The 17,205-nt window shown below is 41.7% G+C and overlaps 2 protein-coding genes across 14 annotated transcripts in view; both read left to right on the top strand.

The window, feature by feature from the left end:
* The first annotated feature begins 37 nt into the window (after positions 1 to 37).
* LOC118362603 (cytochrome c oxidase assembly factor 8) lies at positions 38 to 8,543 on the top strand. Its single transcript, XM_035743076.2, has 5 exons — positions 38 to 320; positions 6,975 to 7,172; positions 7,823 to 7,886; positions 7,993 to 8,083; positions 8,392 to 8,543. Exons 1-5 carry the CDS (start codon positions 174 to 176, stop codon positions 8,507 to 8,509), a joined length of 618 nt encoding a protein of 205 aa, XP_035598969.1. The 5' UTR covers positions 38 to 173; the 3' UTR covers positions 8,510 to 8,543.
* Positions 8,544 to 9,431: 888 nt separating this feature from the next.
* The window catches only part of LOC118362597 (kinesin light chain 1-like), a 34,036-nt gene continuing 26,262 nt past the window's right edge, over positions 9,432 to 17,205 (top strand). For 5 of the 13 annotated variants that reach the window (XM_052486327.1, XM_035743043.2, XM_035743044.2 and 2 more), the window contains exon 1: positions 9,440 to 10,078. The gene's annotated coding sequence lies outside the window, so the exon portion shown is untranslated. Of the gene's footprint in view, positions 10,079 to 17,205 lie in introns of all 13 variants that reach the window. The other 8 variants (XM_035743038.2, XM_052486328.1, XM_035743042.2 and 5 more) reach the window with 6 other exon arrangements.

The following is a 17,205-nucleotide window of genomic DNA, read 5'->3' as shown; positions in this document are numbered from 1 at the left end:
GATATACCTTGGTCGTCCAACCTAATTTAAATACAGGAAGTACATGGAACGTTCTCTGTCACGTGGTAGCGTTGCAAGTTGGTCACAGACGAACTAAACAGTGGCTATTTTCATGTTACTTACGTCTAGAATGTCGACGATGCTGTAAAATACATTGTAGAAGAGGCCCTGAAATGAGTGGCAAAACGACAGGATATTTTCTGCGGAGGTCACTATGTCCTTGTAATCTTTTAGGTCCATTGCATATGCGGCGCATATCAGCGAACGCCAGTCGTCGGTGCAGTTCGAGTGAACCAACAAAGCAAGGGAACTCAGTGAAGGTGCGTGGGCCACTCACTAGCTAGTTTCTCATCAATGAGTTGATTTCATGTGCTTCTTTATTGCACGTCTCTGGTCCGAGTTTGAGAGACCTACCTCCAGAAGCATTGTTTGCTAATGTTGGTTGATGAGAATTTGTATGTATTTTATTTAACTAGGCAAGTCAGTTAAGATCAAATCATTTACAATGATTGCCTAGCAAAAGGCCTCCTGATGGGACGGGGGCTAGGATTAAAAATATAGGACAAAACACACATCACGATGAGAGACACCACAACACTACATAAAGAGAGACCTAAGACAACTGCATGGCAGCAACTCATGACAACACAGCACAACTGTCAGTAAGACTGAGTCTTTGAATGAAGAGATGGAGATAACTGTCCAGTTTGAGTTTTTTTTGCAGCTCGTTCTAGTCGCTAGCAGCAGCGAACTGAAAAGAGGAGACACCCAGGGATGTGTGTGTTTTGGGGATATTTAACAGAATATGACTGGCAGAATGGGTGTTGTATGTGGAGGATGAGGGCTGCAGTAGATATCTCATAGGGGGAGTGAGGTCTAAGAAGGTTTTATAAATAAGCATCAACCAGTGGGTCTTGTGATGAGTATACAGAGATGACCAGTTTACACAGGAGTATAACGTGCAGTGATGTGTCCTATAAGGAGCATTGGTGGCAAATCTGATGGCCGAATGGTAAAGAACATCTAGCCGCTTGAGAGCACCCTTACCTGCCGATCTATAAATTATGTCTCAGTAATCTAGCATGGGTAGGATGGTCTACACCCTCAGAGGTACTAATCACACCAGTGGGGAGAGGGGCATTAATCTTACCAAAACCACATAACCTTTGTTTTGGAGATGTTCAGAACAAGGTTAAGGGCAGAGGATGCTTGTTGAATACTAAGAAAGCTTTGTTGGAGAGCGTTTAACACAAAATCCGGGGAGGGGCCAGCTGAGTACAAGACTGTATCATCTGCATATAAATGGATGAGAGAGCTTCCTACTGCCTGAGCTATGTGGTTGATGTAAATTAAGAGTGTGGGGCCTAGGATCAAGCCTTGGGGTACTCCCTTGGTGACAGAGAGTGGCTGAGACAGCAGATGTTCTAACTTTACACACTACGCTCTTTGAGAGAGGTAGTTAGCAAACCAGGCCAAACACCCCTCAGACACAAAAACTCCTTAGCCGGCCCACAAGAATGGAATGGTCTGCTTTGTCAAAAGCTTTGGCCAAGTCAATAAAAATAGCAGCACAGCATTGCTTAGAATCAAGGGCAATGGTGACATAATTTAGGACCTTTAAGGTTGCAGTGACACATCCATAACCGGAGCGGAAACCAGATTGCATACCATAGAGATAAATAAAACCAGTCTGTTGATTATTGACACGTTTTTCCAACACTTTTTTGATGAACAGGGCAAAATAGAAATTGGGCTATAACAGTTAGGATCAGCTTGATTTCCTAATTTAAATAAAGGATGCACTGAGGCTGCCTTCCAAGCAATGGGAAACTCCCCAGAGAGGAGAGACAGGTTAAAAAAAAAGGTCAGAGAGAGGCTTGGCAATGATGGGGGCAGCAACCTTAAAGAAGAAAGGGTCTAAACCATCTGACCCAGACGTTTTTTTTAAAGGAGGAGTTTAAGGAGCTCCTTTAGCACCTGGGACTCAGTGACTGCCTGCAGGGAGAAACTTTGTAGCGAGGCAGGAGCATCAGGGCTAGTTGCATTAGAAGGGGTGGGAGATGGGGAAATGTTTGACGGGCGAGGAGGCATGGCTTAGTAAAATGGGAATCCTGACTTTATTAAGTGGTGATTAAAGAGCTTAGCCATGTACTCCTTGTCAGTAATAACCACATCATCAACATTAAGGGACATGGGCAGCTGTGAGGAGGAGGGTTTATTCTCCAGGTCTTTAACTGTTTTCTAGAACTAACCCAAGTGCACTTATTTCTCATTTGCCTGAATGAGAGCCAGTCAGCCTGAGTAGCCTGAGTATGTGTGTGCTACAAACACAAGCATTTCGCTACACTCGCATTAACATCTGCTAACCATGTGTATGTGACAAATCAAATTTGATTTGCTAGGGCTGGGCGATATGGCCAAAATATTATATCACTGTATTTTTAAAAAAAAGAATTGGACGATATTTTTAGTTTTTGAATAATACAAGTTTTACATATGCTTTATGATTAGTAAGTGATCCTAGGGTGGCAACGCATATACATTCTAAGTGATTTCAATGAGTCTTTCTCCTTTCTGATTGTTTTATACTCTTCAATTCAACTTCAACCCAAACTAAGTTCAGTACTTATCATTTCTGCATTTCCTGCAGTGGTGGATAAAGTACCCTATTGTCATACTTGAGTAAAAGTAAAGATACGTTAATAGAAAATTACTCAAGTGAAAGTCAACCAGTAAAATACTACTTGAGTAAAAGTATTTGGTTTGAAATATACTTAAGCATCAAAAGTAATTGATAAAATATACGTAAGTATCAAAAGTAAAAATGATTTTAAAGTCCTTAACCAGATGGCACCATATTTATTTATCTTTATTTACAGATAGCCAGGGGCACACTCCAACACTCAGACATAATTTACTAACCAAGCATTTGTGTTTAGTGAGTCCTCCAGATCAGAGGCAGTAGATGACCAGGGATGTTCTCTTGACACGTGCGTGAATTGGACCGTTTTCCTGTTCTGCTAAGCTTTTTCAAAATGTAACAAACTTTTAGGTGTCAGGGAAAATGTATGGAGTAAAAAGTACAGTATTTTCTTTAGGAATGTAGTGAAGTAAAAGTAGTCAAAAAATGTATAGATACCAAAAAACTACTTAAGTAGTACTTGAAAGTATTTTTACTTAAGTACTTTACACCACTGCTCAATTGAGAGAATTTCCACACTGCCACATAGGGCTGCACGATATGGGCAAATAATCTAGGACTTATTTTTAACCAAATGTTGCAAATTAGAGCAAAACTGTTGGACTCAAGGAAATATAACTCCTGTTCTAATTCTATAGTTAGAATAAAATGGTGGGAAATTTGAATACACTGTTTGAGATGAAAACGAATTAAAATACCAGGGAGGAGTTATTGTGACAGGGTAAGAACTAAATTGTTAATACGTGTTTCCTAGGGGACCCAATAAGCTTTGGCTACCTTGCATGTTTTCTCTCAGCTACTTCATATAGCTAACATATTCCTCTTTGATTTAGAAGATACTGTTGCACAAAAATGCTAGTTTAGGTCAACACCATCATTGGTATTATCAGGTTGTATTAGCTAGCTACGTTTGCTTTTACTCAGTGAATGTATTAGCAAGCTAGATAGCTATTAGCATTATCGGCTAGCAATTAGCGGCAACTAGCTAAGAAAATACAAACTAGCTGTTTGCTGATGTAAGAAACATAAACGAATAGTGGCATTATAGAACGATAATATTAATCAACTAAGAAGCAAAGTGAAAACAGCATTGTCATCAACATTGTTGCATGTGCTGCATTGACCATGCAGACTGAACGCAAGTATCTCGTTGAGGAACAACAAATGCGCTCCTTGAGTGACAGGGGGCGTGGCTAGGTATGTGTGGAAAGTAGGACAGAGAGAAAGAGCGAAGAGAGATGACTCAAGTAGCGAAGTAAACTATACAAATTGACATTACACATGGCGTATCACATTTAACAAACCAAACATTCAAATACCAGTATAGACGGTAAAGTAAAAACCCAAACCGGTCCCTGCATCAATACCAGTATATCATAAACTACGGTATACCGCCCAGCCCTAGCGTATGCCGATTTTTTATCCAAATGGAATTCTTGAAGGGGAATCGGTCGAACCAGGGGATGAACCTGTTTTTAATGATCATTTTCTTTATGGGGGTGTGTTGTTTTTTTTTTAACAATAACACGGAAAATATTTTAGAAAGAAGGTACAAGCGTCTTCGTCACAGGGGATAAAGCTGATTCTATACCAATTTACAGTGGCCAGGTCATTAGGGAAGGCTTGCTCATTAAAGTTTTTTTTATTAGCAAGCGTCTAGGACAGGTCGTTTCACTGAGCAGCCATTACGAAAACAAGCTGTAAAACAGTGATCGCGATTAGGATTCGTTGGAAGGATAACATCAATGAGAGTAGCCTTTTCTGGGTGTTTGGAGTCATGCCTTGTGGGATTGGTAATAATCTGAGAACGATGTAGGGAGTACCATTGCTTTAGAATTTGGTAAAGTGGTTTAAACACGTCCCAGTTTAGGCCACCTAGCAGGACAAATTCAGAGTTCGTGTAAGGGTCCAGGAGAGAGCGTATTCCTACTGCTTACATTCCTACAAGTCATGGCATCACCATACACAATAGGGCGACTTAAAAAACAAAAACAAAAAAAAAATAACAATAGGGTGACTTCCTGCTTACCAAAATATTTGCCGAGACTCCTATTGCCTCTTCCTTATGTGAACATGCCTAAAGAGAGGGTGCAAATTGGTAAGGCCAATAGGGGTTGGCAGAATTGAATTGTTGATTTCTGTATGCAGGATGTCACTCTGCTTTATACAGTACCAGTCAAAAGTTTGGACACACCTACTCATTCAATGGTTTTTATTTATTTAGAATATTTTCTACATTGTAGAATAATAACACATATGGAATAATGTAGTAACCAAAAAAGTGTTAAACAAATCAAAATATTTGATATTTCAGATTCTTCAAAGTAGCCATCCTTTGCTTTGATGAAAGCTTTGCGCACTCTTGGCATTCTCTCAACCAGCTTCATGAGGTAGTCACCTGGGATGCATTTCAATTGACAGGTGTGCCTTGTTACAAGTTCATTTGTGGAGTTTTTTTCCTTAATGCGTTTCAGCCAATCAGTTGTGTTGTAACAAGGGGTAGTATACAGAAGATAGCCCTATTTGGTAAAAGACAAAGTCCATATTATGGCAAGAACAGATCAAATAAGCAGAGAGAAACTACAATCCATCAGACATGAAGTTCTTTCAATCTGGAAAATGTCAAGAATTTTGAAAGTTTCTTCAAGTGCAATCGCAAAAACCATCACGCTCTCATGACTGCCACAGGAATGAAAGACCTAGAGTTACTTCTGCTGCAGAGGATAAGTTCATTAGTTACCAGCCTCAGCAATTGCAGCCCAAATAAATGCTTCACAGAGTTCAAGTAACAGACACATCTCAAGATCAACTGTTCAGAGGAGACTGCGTGAATCAGGCCTTCATGGTAAAATTGCTGCAAAGAAACCACTACTAAAGGACACTAAAGGACACCAATAATAAGAAGAGACTTGCTTGGTCCAAGAAACACGAGCAATGGACATTAGGCCCGGTGGAAATATGTCCTTTATTCTGATGAGTACAAATGTGAGATTTTTGGTTCCAACCGCCGTGTCGTTTTTTTGAGATGCGGAGTAGGTGAAAGGATGATCTACGCATGTGTTTCCCACAGTGAAGCATGGAGGAGGAGGTATTATGGTGTGTGGGTGCTTAGCTGGTGACACTCTGATTTATTTAGAATTCAAGGCACTAACCATCTGGTTTAGTGGGACTATCATGTGTTTTTCAACAGGACAATGACCCAACACACCTCTAGGCTGTGTAAGGGCTATTTGATCAAGAAGGAGAATGATGAGTGCTCCATCAGATGACCTGGCCTCCACAATCACCCGACCTCAACCCAATTGAGATGGTTTGGGGTGAGTTGGACCACAGAGTGAAGGAAAAGCAGCCAACAAGTGCTCCGCATATGTGGGAACTCCTTCAAGGTTGTTGGAAAAGCATTCCTCATGAAGCTGGTTGAGAGAAAGCCAAGCGTGTGCAAAGTTGTCATCAAGGCAAAGGGGGGCTCCTTTAAAACATTTTTTTATTTTTTAAAATCCGTTTTCTTCTCAATTTCGTGGTATCCAATTGGTAGTTAGTCTTGTCTCATCGCCGCAACTACCGTACGGACTCGGGAGAGGCGACAGTCAAAAGCCGTGCATCCTCCGAAACACAACCCAACCAAGCCGCACCGCTTCTTGACACAATGCCCACTTAACCCAGCCTCACCAATGTGTCGGAGGAAATACCGTGCACCTGGCGACCGTTTCAGCGTGCACTGCGCCCAGCCCGCCACAGGAGTCGCTAGTCGTCCCATCACGCACATCCCGGCCGGCCAAACCCTCCCCTAACCCGGACGACGCTGGGCCAATTGTGCGCCGCCCCATTGGTCTCCCGGTCGCGGCAGACTGCGACAGAGCCTGGACTTGAACCCAGAATCTCTAGTGGCACAGCTAGCACTGCGATAAAGGCTTGATACTTTGAAGAATCTAAAATGTATTTTTATTTAACACTTTTTTTTGGATACTAATGATTCAATTTGTGTTATTTCATAGTTTTGTTTTCACTGTTATTCTACAATGTATGTGTGTCCAAGCCTTTTACTGGTACTGTATAATGATGTCATAAAACTAAGCTCAAATGATGCAAGGCGCTACCAGCCTATACTGTCACTTAATAACCTAACCCCTTAATAAGAACATTGCCTGGCTTTAAATATTGAATTGATATGAGGGGATGGTTAAAATACATCCTATGTGTCATCCCCTTTGCTGTGTACTGTCTGTTTATAGAAGTAACATGATTTAGGATGTTTTATTTTTCATTTAAACAGAGATCCCAGTTCATCCCAGCTGCTGAATCTAAGCATGACTGGGTTGGTCCCCCTCACAGGCTGTCAAACCTGCGACCAATCATATACCACATCCCTGAGAATGAGACTGAATTGGAGAAGCAGCTTAGAACCTTGAGGCAAGAGACGGAGGATTGGAACCATGCATTCTGGACCAATCAGAATATCACTTTCAACAAGGTTTGCTTCCTTAATTATCCATTTACTCAACAGTGTCCTTAATTATCTGTTGACTCATCTCAGAGACACCTAAAGCAGTAGTGCAATCACAAATGATTTACTACTTAGCTCAGCTGTTGTTTATACACTTTTTCTGTGATTTTCTTGTTGATTTTACTTAATTTCAGTAGTGTCTGGCTAGCATAAGCCTCATTGTACCCAAAATGAAATGTAATCGAAGTTGTAACTGCCAAGCTAAGCCAAAACCCTTCAGTAAATGTGTATTGAGTTAGCTATAATAGATTATAAACTGGGTGGTTCAAGCCCTCAATGCTGATTGGCTGAAGGCTGTGGTATATCAGACCGTATATGATGGGTATGGCAAAAAATGACTTTGTACTGTTGTAATTTCACTGGTAACCAGTTTATAATAGCAATAAGGCACCTCTGGGGTTTGTGGTATATGGCCAATATAGCACCGCTAAGGGCTGTTCATAGGTTAGAATTTAGACAACACATTTTGTCCACCAGGGGGCAGCACTTCACTGATCTCAAATATTGAGGTAAATATATATACATATTTTTCCAGTACTGTAGTAGTGTAGACATTTTTTAAATTATTATTTTTTACTTTGTTTGTGTTCAAAGGCTATTTCTGTTTTCTCATTTAGGAGAAGGATGCATTCGTCCTCTCACAACTGAAGGAGAAAGGCTTGACTGAGAGGGATGAGAAAGGTTAGCTGATATTGTGATTTGAAATTATGAAGGATATCAAACTGATGGATGACAGGGGGGTGGTTGGAATGTGTCCTAATGTTTATTGTTCCTTATATTTTCTCAGGAAGGAAAAGGGCTTTAAACAGTGAAGAAATGGCAGTCTTTTACAAACATTTCCTGGATGAAAACTGCATAAGACATGCCAATTACAATAAGTAAGTTTGGGAACTATTGCTTACAGTTCATCAAACAGGTGCAAAAGGATGCCCTGTATCTTCCTACTGTTTAATGGGGGGGGGGATAGCAGGTCATCAATAGCAGGTCTTGAAATATCATTATTAATTAATGTGATATAACTCATGCTCAGAGTCAACATTTTTTTATTTACCCTTTATTTAACTAGGCATTGCTGTATATGTAAAACTAGTATGTGCATAAGCAAGCCATTCTGTGAATATAATGAGTTCTCTCCTATTTATTACGGTATTGTTGTCTCTTTTCCCTCCCTACATCTCATTGACAGGGATTGGTACAGACGTAACTTCACAATCACCTTGCTTATGGGCAGAGTGGCTTTCCACAGCGTCTGGAGAACGCTTGCTGAGAGAAGAGGCTGGAAGAAAGGCGGCCCTACCACATGATACTCCATTAAATACGTTATCTTCTATTCTCTCACCTTAGTGTTGGTCTTTTATTTGATTTGGTGCAACAGTTGAGTGAGGAACTCCCACAACACTCCCCCCACCTGTCATGATAATACTTTTACTAACCCAGTCATTTGTTCTAGGATCGGGAATGAAAAGAGAACAGAAGAGGGTTAGACATCTAATAAATGGGGGGGTGCTTATATTTGTCCTGTTTCACATATCTGCAAGTGTGTAACTTGTGTATGTGTGTGGTGTGAAATGTAAAAGTTTTAATTTTTTGCATATCACTCTCCCCCTGAGACACCCTCAGAGAGTGGCGTCACACCAAGGGCTCAGACATTATTGATGGTGACATTGGCACAATTAGGGTAAAGTGCCATGCACAAGGGCATATCCTCAGATTTTTTCACCTAGTCAGCTCAGGGATTCGAACGAGCAACCACTAGGCTTCCTGACACCCAGTTTTATATTGTGGTTTTGATTGAATGACAGCACTTTTGTGCATACAATCGTTCATTCAAATTGATGGCAATACTGTATTACTCTAAATAAACCTGACCTGAAGTAAATGAAATCCCTCACGTGATATAATCGGTGATGCCAACCAGAGACTGTATAGAAACCATCTAAAATCTCTTGAGTTTGCTATCACAATAAATGTCAGTGTCACTGCCAGTTTAATCTGAACTGGATGACATCATGATCAATGAAAGGGAGTTGGGGCGCGAGGACTGTGACGCTAAAGACAGTACAGTGTGAAGATAGGCTAAAACTGCTTCTCCAAAAGAAATCCCCGTTCACGCTTGTTGGCGACGTTGGCTGGCTAAGCTCATGCGTAGACACGTCACCGGGTCTACTATCGTCTAGCGTCGAACTGCGCATGGCCGTTAAATCAAAGGCACTCCTTCAATATAAAGCTGTTTTGACGAAAAGGAGAACCTGTCAGTTTATCACTTTCACGAGGTTGGAGTAATATAATGTTTAATTACGTAATACATTGGCTCGAATTTAGGTTGTGCCTTTTATATTTTTAGAAGATTAACAACTAAGGAAGATTTTTTTTTTCTTCACTTCTCTTATTGACTTCTCGAACCCCGGCCTGGGCTGTTTGGTCTGTTTCGCAAGCGTTCCCAAAGTCTCGCGATGTTGCGCCTCTTGAGTTTAGAAACTATGGTAACGCCATTTTCGCCCAGCAGTTCAGTAGCCAACAAATGTGTTTCTAGAGATATAAGACCTAGTTAAATGAAACGTCTATTTAACATGGAAGATCATGTAATAATTTTTTGGTTCAGATATCACTTCCCGTACATGTAGCTAGCTAGTCACCGATTATGCAGCGATAAGCAATAAAGCCGTGACGGCTACCTCTGGTCAGTCAGGAAGAACAGCGCAAGAGACAAGACGGTGAGCTTCGTTTCTGTTCTCGCAAAGTCGATCTAACAAAAAAATTAACTTGTTCTTTCAGAATATATACAAACTTTCAGTGTTTTCAATCGAAAACTGCATTGAAATCGGACTAACTCCTCGCTGTACTGTGTTGGGCAACGGATGTCCAACAGAACGGTAAGGTTTGACTACCTGGGACTGGGAGTCTGTCACTGGCAGCTAAATTAACGTTAGCTAGCTACGGACTGATGCCGAGATTTTGTCTAAAACAATATTTTTCTGTTAAATTCACACAAGTCAATATTTGTAATTCATCTGACACATGTTTTCTTGTTGACACTTGTTATTGACTTCTCATGAGATTAGGTTGCTAGGTCGATTGAGGAAGCTTGTTATGCTGGCTAGCTAACGTTAGCTGCTATAACGTTATTAACCAGTAATAACCACGCACTAGGCTGAACTGCGGCTAGGTACGTTTGAGGACACTGAACTGGTTCTACAGGTTGATGTATTCATATAATTGTTCACTAGAAAACTGAGAAGGGGACCTTACTGAACACCAGTTCAGTTGGCCAAATATCCATACATGTTTGTTCTCACCCAGAGCTACTTTTATTTCGATGCCTTCTTGCCTAGCCTAGTGTTGATGGTTTTCACTGAAATTCTCAATTTATTGAACCAGGCAAGTCCGTTAAGAACAAGTTCTTATTTACAATGACGGCCTAGGAACAGTGGGTTAACTGCCTTATTCAGGCTGCAGAACGACAGATTTATACTTTGTCAGCTCGGCGATTCGATCTAGCAACCTTTTAAACTAGGCTACCTGCCATCCCAATATTCTATCGCTTGGAGGACTATTGTGCCCTCTGAAAGCGTGTGCCTATGTTGATGAGGGGGTAGCGTGTGCCTATGTTGATGAGGGGGTATCGTACTAAACTCCACTTCATTATAAAGGAAGTTTCACACAACTACAGAGGACAAGCATAGGTACAAGGTGGGCACTTCTTTATATATTATTGTTATTATTTCTTTAAAAAAATATTGACCTTAGGTGAGTCGATGTAGTCGGAGCTAGAGTCAACAAAGCCTGGTCTCGGCTCCACTCCTTGGTGAAGTTACTCAGAAAGGAGGATGCAGACGCTGTGTTGGCCAGGGATACTGAGACCAGTGTATTTGGGCTGACAGCTGGGGGTTTGAAAGTTGGGCCCTGCTGAAATGTGGCAGTGAATGTTAATTATACTAGGCTGCTCTTCAGTAGGGGAGGCATGTCAACAGTCAGGTCTCTGCTCCCTTTCCCCTGGTTGGTGGTTCAGACTTCACTCTGTGGTTATTTCTGGTTTGAGGTGAATATGTTTCTGGCTGGTGGGTGTACACACACACACATGCTGCAGACCCAGAGGAAGCTGCCGTCTATAACGTTAAAATGTGGATGCTGTGTTGTGCGTGAGACGTGACTCTCTGTTTCTGTGTGGTGTCTGGTTGGGTGGAGAAGTTTCTCCCAGCAACCTCGCTCCTGAGTCATAGCGATGTGAAAGCTGATAATCATCAACTGACTAACCCTCTGAGTAGTCTTACAATATCTACATCTTCATGCAAGAATGTCTGTACAAGCACTGGTTAGTTCCTCTTTTCTGCAGATTTGTTTTCTTTCTGTGCCTATTGGGTAATGAGTATGGGTGTGTGTGCATAATCTTAACTGTCACCTAACTTGCTGCAAGAAAAATGTTGACAACCTAAAGCAAAAAATGTTTTTACATTTAAAACCTTAAGACTGAGACTCTGAGATGATGGTGGTGGGAACTGTTGGTGATTTCACGCAGACAGGTCTGGAGGTGCCTTCTGGGCAGCTCTCTCACTTTGGCTCATACAGCAGCAGCTTTGATACCCAATTAGTATGATGAAAATGTATGTTGGTCACCTGTGGTCTATTTGCATTCTAGACATAGGCTACTGTATTCATTCATTCCTTAAATCCATTCAACAGCTTGTTCTGCAGTATTGGGCAGGGAATCGGTTGAGGATCCCACCGCTTCTCTGAATCTCCATAACAGCACAAACCTGACTCCAGGGAAGTGCTTGAATGAGTTTAACATCCCTTTGAGAGCACCCCCGGGCTACGCTTCAAGCCAGATATTTACATTTCAAACGATAACATCAAAATACTTCCCTCTCCTTCCCTACGGTGCTTTTTGTTCTGGGTTTCATAAGAAGAAAGTAACAAAAACTAGACCATGTAAATAGAGATCTGCATGGGACTGATTTCTTAATTCAGCTCCCTAATGCACCAGCAGCATTTCATACTGCACCAGCCCACTCCCTCCGGCTCCCGCAAAAACTGGTCCCGGACCCATCCCTCTTAGGAGCTGGCCGATTTTCAGATGGAGACAAATATGGGTGATAGATATTTATTTCTATGCAATGTAGTAGACTATAGCCTAATCATATTTAGGATAGAGCCTATAAATCGGTTGACCGATATTATCGGCCGCTATCAGCCTTTCACATAAATATTTGTAGCAGTATTATATATGTAACAGTATAACTTTAAACCGTCCCCTCGCCCATACCCGGGCTCGAACCAGGGACCCTCTGCACACATCAACAACAGTCACTCAAGAAGCATCGTTACCCATCGCTCCACAAAAGCCACGGTCCTTGGGGAACCACTACTTCAAGGTCTCAGAGCAAGTGACGTTACCGATTGAAATACTATTTAGCGCGCACCACCGCCAACTAAGCTAGCGTTTCACATCCGTTAAATATACATAGAATAAACAAATCCGTCTGCTCATTTGCAGCCATTAAAAAAATAAGTTCAATGGTTGCCTGAAGAGGGCTCTCTACGAGCTGTTCATTGAACATAATTATTAAGCCCTATATCACAATGTGTGAGAATGGTCATGGTGGTTTGACTGTGACTGGTTTGCCACAGCCAGCCTATTCAAATAAGTAAATAATCAAAAGTACACTTCACCAAGCAAGCAACTCTGACCTCATGACATTCGCTAACTTAACGTTAGCTAGCTAGCAAGCAAGCAGTCTGTGCTACTTATGTGCTGACAGTGGACTGGCGCCAAAGTGATAAAGAACACTTACTGTCTGAGCCTATTATGTTAGCTTATTTAGTTTTCTAAAATATGCAATCTGCAAAAAGCAAGACAGTTGCCACAGATCGATCATTCAGGCCATGTGCTTGCATTAATGATGACATAAGTAGTTAACATTACCTAGCTAGCTAAATTGAAATGTGTGACTAAAACCAGTGCTGCAAGGATTTGCCTGTAATCTTAACAGAACATGCAAATCGAGGATGCAATGACGTGTAATCCTTACCGCGCACTTTGAAGATGTTAGTATAACTGTCGATTTTACTTTTCCTCAGCCAAAAAGACGAATAACGGACAGTATGCATAGGCGGCGCGTCAGTTTCAAGTTTGGCGAAGCACATTTTCACCATAAGTTCACCTTTATAATAAAGAATTCCATGCATCATTGCATTTGTAGACTTTTATACAATAATATTCGTATTGTGATGAGTAGATTGTATAGTCATAACTTAGACTAATAATATAATTCAATCACTGTTTCGCAAAAAAGACATGCATGGCTGAGCGCGTATTGCGTAGAGGCCTGAGCTATATCAGATACGTTTTCTTTGCATGGGAGAAACACATTTCATGCAATTCTACTTCACTTTCTGCTCATCTCTCCAGTCATAATCTTTTCTAATATGACAAATTACAGAGTATCCTGCTCCGCTGACACTGACAAACAGATCAATAAAAACAATGTTAACCATGATAAGACTACGACAAGGGGAGACACAAATATAATATTACGTCCATCTAAACTGGAGAAGGAAATTATTATCCAAAAACAAATTTTTAAGTGGCACTGAACCATCAATGATAGCCTAAATAGTGAATATGGGCAGTGAGCACTCACCGGGGATACGGCCGATGCTCTCTGTTGGTGCCAATAAGATGTTTTTCGCTCAATTAAGTTCAGAATTTTGCTAACTAAAATACAGATTAGTATTTTCATTGACTTCACTTTACAGCAATAGCCATTTGTTTTCCAAACTATATTTTCCTGTGATTGAATTTTTAAATAATGTGATATGCCGACTTTTCACTGAAAGTCGCTACTCTACAGTCATCTATTTGGTATTTGCCATGCACGCTTCCCAAATTGTGCGTGCTGCCTTTCCATCCAACTGTAGGCGATGCAATTAAAAACAATCCACACCTTAGAGGAAGCTAATGATCCGCTGTGTCCAAGTCATGCTTTAGTAGCCTATTGTGAATTATTTGTATTGATTTATGTATAGACAGTTGTATGCTAATTAGGCTATAATAATTTTGGCAATTGGAGATAAAATGAAGATCAGATCAAATTTTATGACCAATTTATGCAGAAATTCAGGTATTTCCAAAGGGTTCACATACTTTTGTATATATAGTGTACAGTCGTGTCCTCGTCGTGTCCCGTCTATATATTTACACCTTTATTTACACCTTTCTTCGCCTATATTTACACCTATCTTTTATATATTTTATTTTCCAAAAACTCAACTTCAAAACACTCTCCTGCAACCCGCCTCACCAATTAAAAAAAAAAAGTCTTTATTTACCTCAAATCTGAAATCCACAATAGAAGCTAGCCAGAAGCTAGCCAGAAGCAAGCCAGAAGCTAACCAGAAGCTAGCCAGAAGCTAACCAGAAGCTAGCCAGAAGCAAGCCAGAAGCTTGCCAGAAGCTTACCAGAAGCTAGCCATAAGCTAACCAGAAGCTAGCCAGAAGCTTGCCAGAAGCTAGCCAGAAGCTAGCCAGTTTAGTGGCTAACATTAGTATTCAGCTAACCACGGTTTGTGGTCATCAGCTATCCTTTAGCTCGAAAATCTATCGGCAGTTTTGTACAACGTGACTCAGACCAGAATATACCGGACCTATTTTTCTCTCCATATCCCCGGATTTCAACCACAAGCTCTGGACATTTACACCTGGATCTCGCAGCTAGCTAGCTGCTATCCATGTGATTATTGGCTTACGTCGATCCCGGTGCAAACATCAATTATTCCGGAGCTAGCCAGTTGACGAGTTCCATGAGCCACTCCTGGGCTACAATCACCTATCCGGACCCGTTTTACTGCCGATGCGGAGCCCCACCGGGCCTTCGTGACTGGACTACCGATGTTATCTGCCCGAGGGAGTTATCCAACTGGCCCCTCGGTCGCGACGTTACCTGAACGCCCATCTGCGGCCCGCTAATTGTTAGCTGTCTTATCGGCTGCTATCTGAATAGGTCTATTCAGACAATTTTTCTTGGGTCGTTATAACTATATCTATTTTGCCAATTGGATTGATTCCCTCTACCACACGGAACCCCACTAATCTACCGACGGAAACGCACGAGGTGGCTAAAAACAGACCTCCATCCTATGCTAGCTTGCTACCGATGGCCCGGCTAGATGTCTGAATTGCGCGACCCCAACCAACCTCACTACTCACTAGATCATTCGACTAAACATGCCTCTCCTTAATGTCAGTATGCCTTGTCCATTGCTGTTCTGGTTAGTGTTTATTGGCTTATTTCACTGTAGAGCTTCTCGCCCTGCTCACTATACCTTATCCAACCTTTCAGTTCCACCACCCACACATGCGATGACATCACCTGGTTTCAATGATGTTTCTAGAGACAATATCTCTCATCATCACTCAATACCTAGGTTTACCTCAAATGTATTCACATCCTACCATACCTTTGTCTGTATACCTTGAAGCTATTTTATCGCCCCCAGAAACCTCCTTTTACTCTCTGTTCTAGATGACCAATTCTCATAGCTATTAGCCGTACCCTTATCCTACTCCTCCTCTGTTCCGTTGGTGAGGTAGATGTGAATCCAGGCCCTGCAGCGCCTAGCTCAACTCCTATTCCTCAGGGGCTCTCTTTTGATGACTTCTGTAACCGTAATAGTCTTGGTTTCATGCATGTTAACATTAGAAGCCTCCTACCTAAGTTTGTTTTATTCACTGCTTTAGCACACTCTGCCAACCCGGATGTTCTAGCCATGTCTGAATCCTGGCTTAGGAAGACCACCAAAAATTCTGAAATGTTCATCCCCAACTACAAAATTTTCAGACAAGATAGAACGGCCAAAGGGTCGGTGTTGCAATCTACTGCAAAGATAGCCTGCAGAGTTCTGTCCTACTATTCAGATCTGTACCCAAACAATTTGAACTTCTACTTTTAAAAATCCACCTCTATAAAATCAAGTCTCTCACTGTTGCCGCCTGCTATAGACCACCCTCTGCCCCCAGCTGTGCTCTGGGCACCATACTGATTGCCCACCATCTATCTTCAGAGCTCGTGCTGCTAGACGACCTAAACTGGAACATGCTTAACACCCCAGCCATCGTACAATCTAAGCTTGTTGCCCTCAATCTCACACAAATTATCAATGAACCTACCAGGTACCACCCCAAAGCCGTAAACACAGGCACCCTTATAGATATCATCCTAACCAACTTGCCCTCTAAATACACCTCTGCTGTTTTCAACCAAGATCTCAGCGATCACTGCCTCATTGCCTGCATCCGTAATGGGTCAGCGGTCAAACAACCTCCACTCACTGTCAAACGCTCCCTGAAACACTTTAGCGAGCAGGCCTTTCTAATCGACCTGGCCGGGATATCCTGGAAGGATATTGATCTCATCAGTAGAGGATGCCTGGTTATTTTTTTTTAAATGCCTACCTCACCATCTTAAATAAGTATGCCCCATTCAAGAAATTTAGAACCAGGAACAGATATAGATAGCCCTTGGTTCTCTCCAGACCTGACTGCCCTTAACCAACACAAAAACATCCTATGGTGTTCTGCATTAGCATCGAACAGCCCCCGTGATATTAAACTTTTCAGGGAAGCTAGAAACCAATATACACAGGCAGTTAGAAAAGCCAAGGCTAGCTTCTTCAAGCAGAAATTTGCTTCCTGCAACACAAACTCAAAAAAGTTCTGGGACACTGTAAAGTCCATGGAGAATAAGAACACCTCCTCCCAGCTGCCCACTGCACTGAAGATAGGAAACACTGTCACCACCGATAAATCCACTATAATTGAGAATTTCAATAAGCATTTTTCTACGGCTGGCCATGCTTTCCACCTGGCTACCCCTACCCCGGTCAACAGCACTGCATCCCCCACAGCAACTCGCCCAAGCCTTCCCCATTTCTCCTTCTCCCAAATCCAGTCAGCTGATGTTCTGAAAGCGCTGCAAAATCTGGACCCCTACAAATCAACCGG

The sequence above is a fragment of the Oncorhynchus keta genome, chromosome 29 (genome assembly GCF_023373465.1).
Source record: "Oncorhynchus keta strain PuntledgeMale-10-30-2019 chromosome 29, Oket_V2, whole genome shotgun sequence".
Lineage (NCBI taxonomy): Eukaryota > Metazoa > Chordata > Actinopteri > Salmoniformes > Salmonidae > Oncorhynchus > Oncorhynchus keta.
This window is presented reverse-complemented; position numbering and strand designations above follow the sequence as displayed.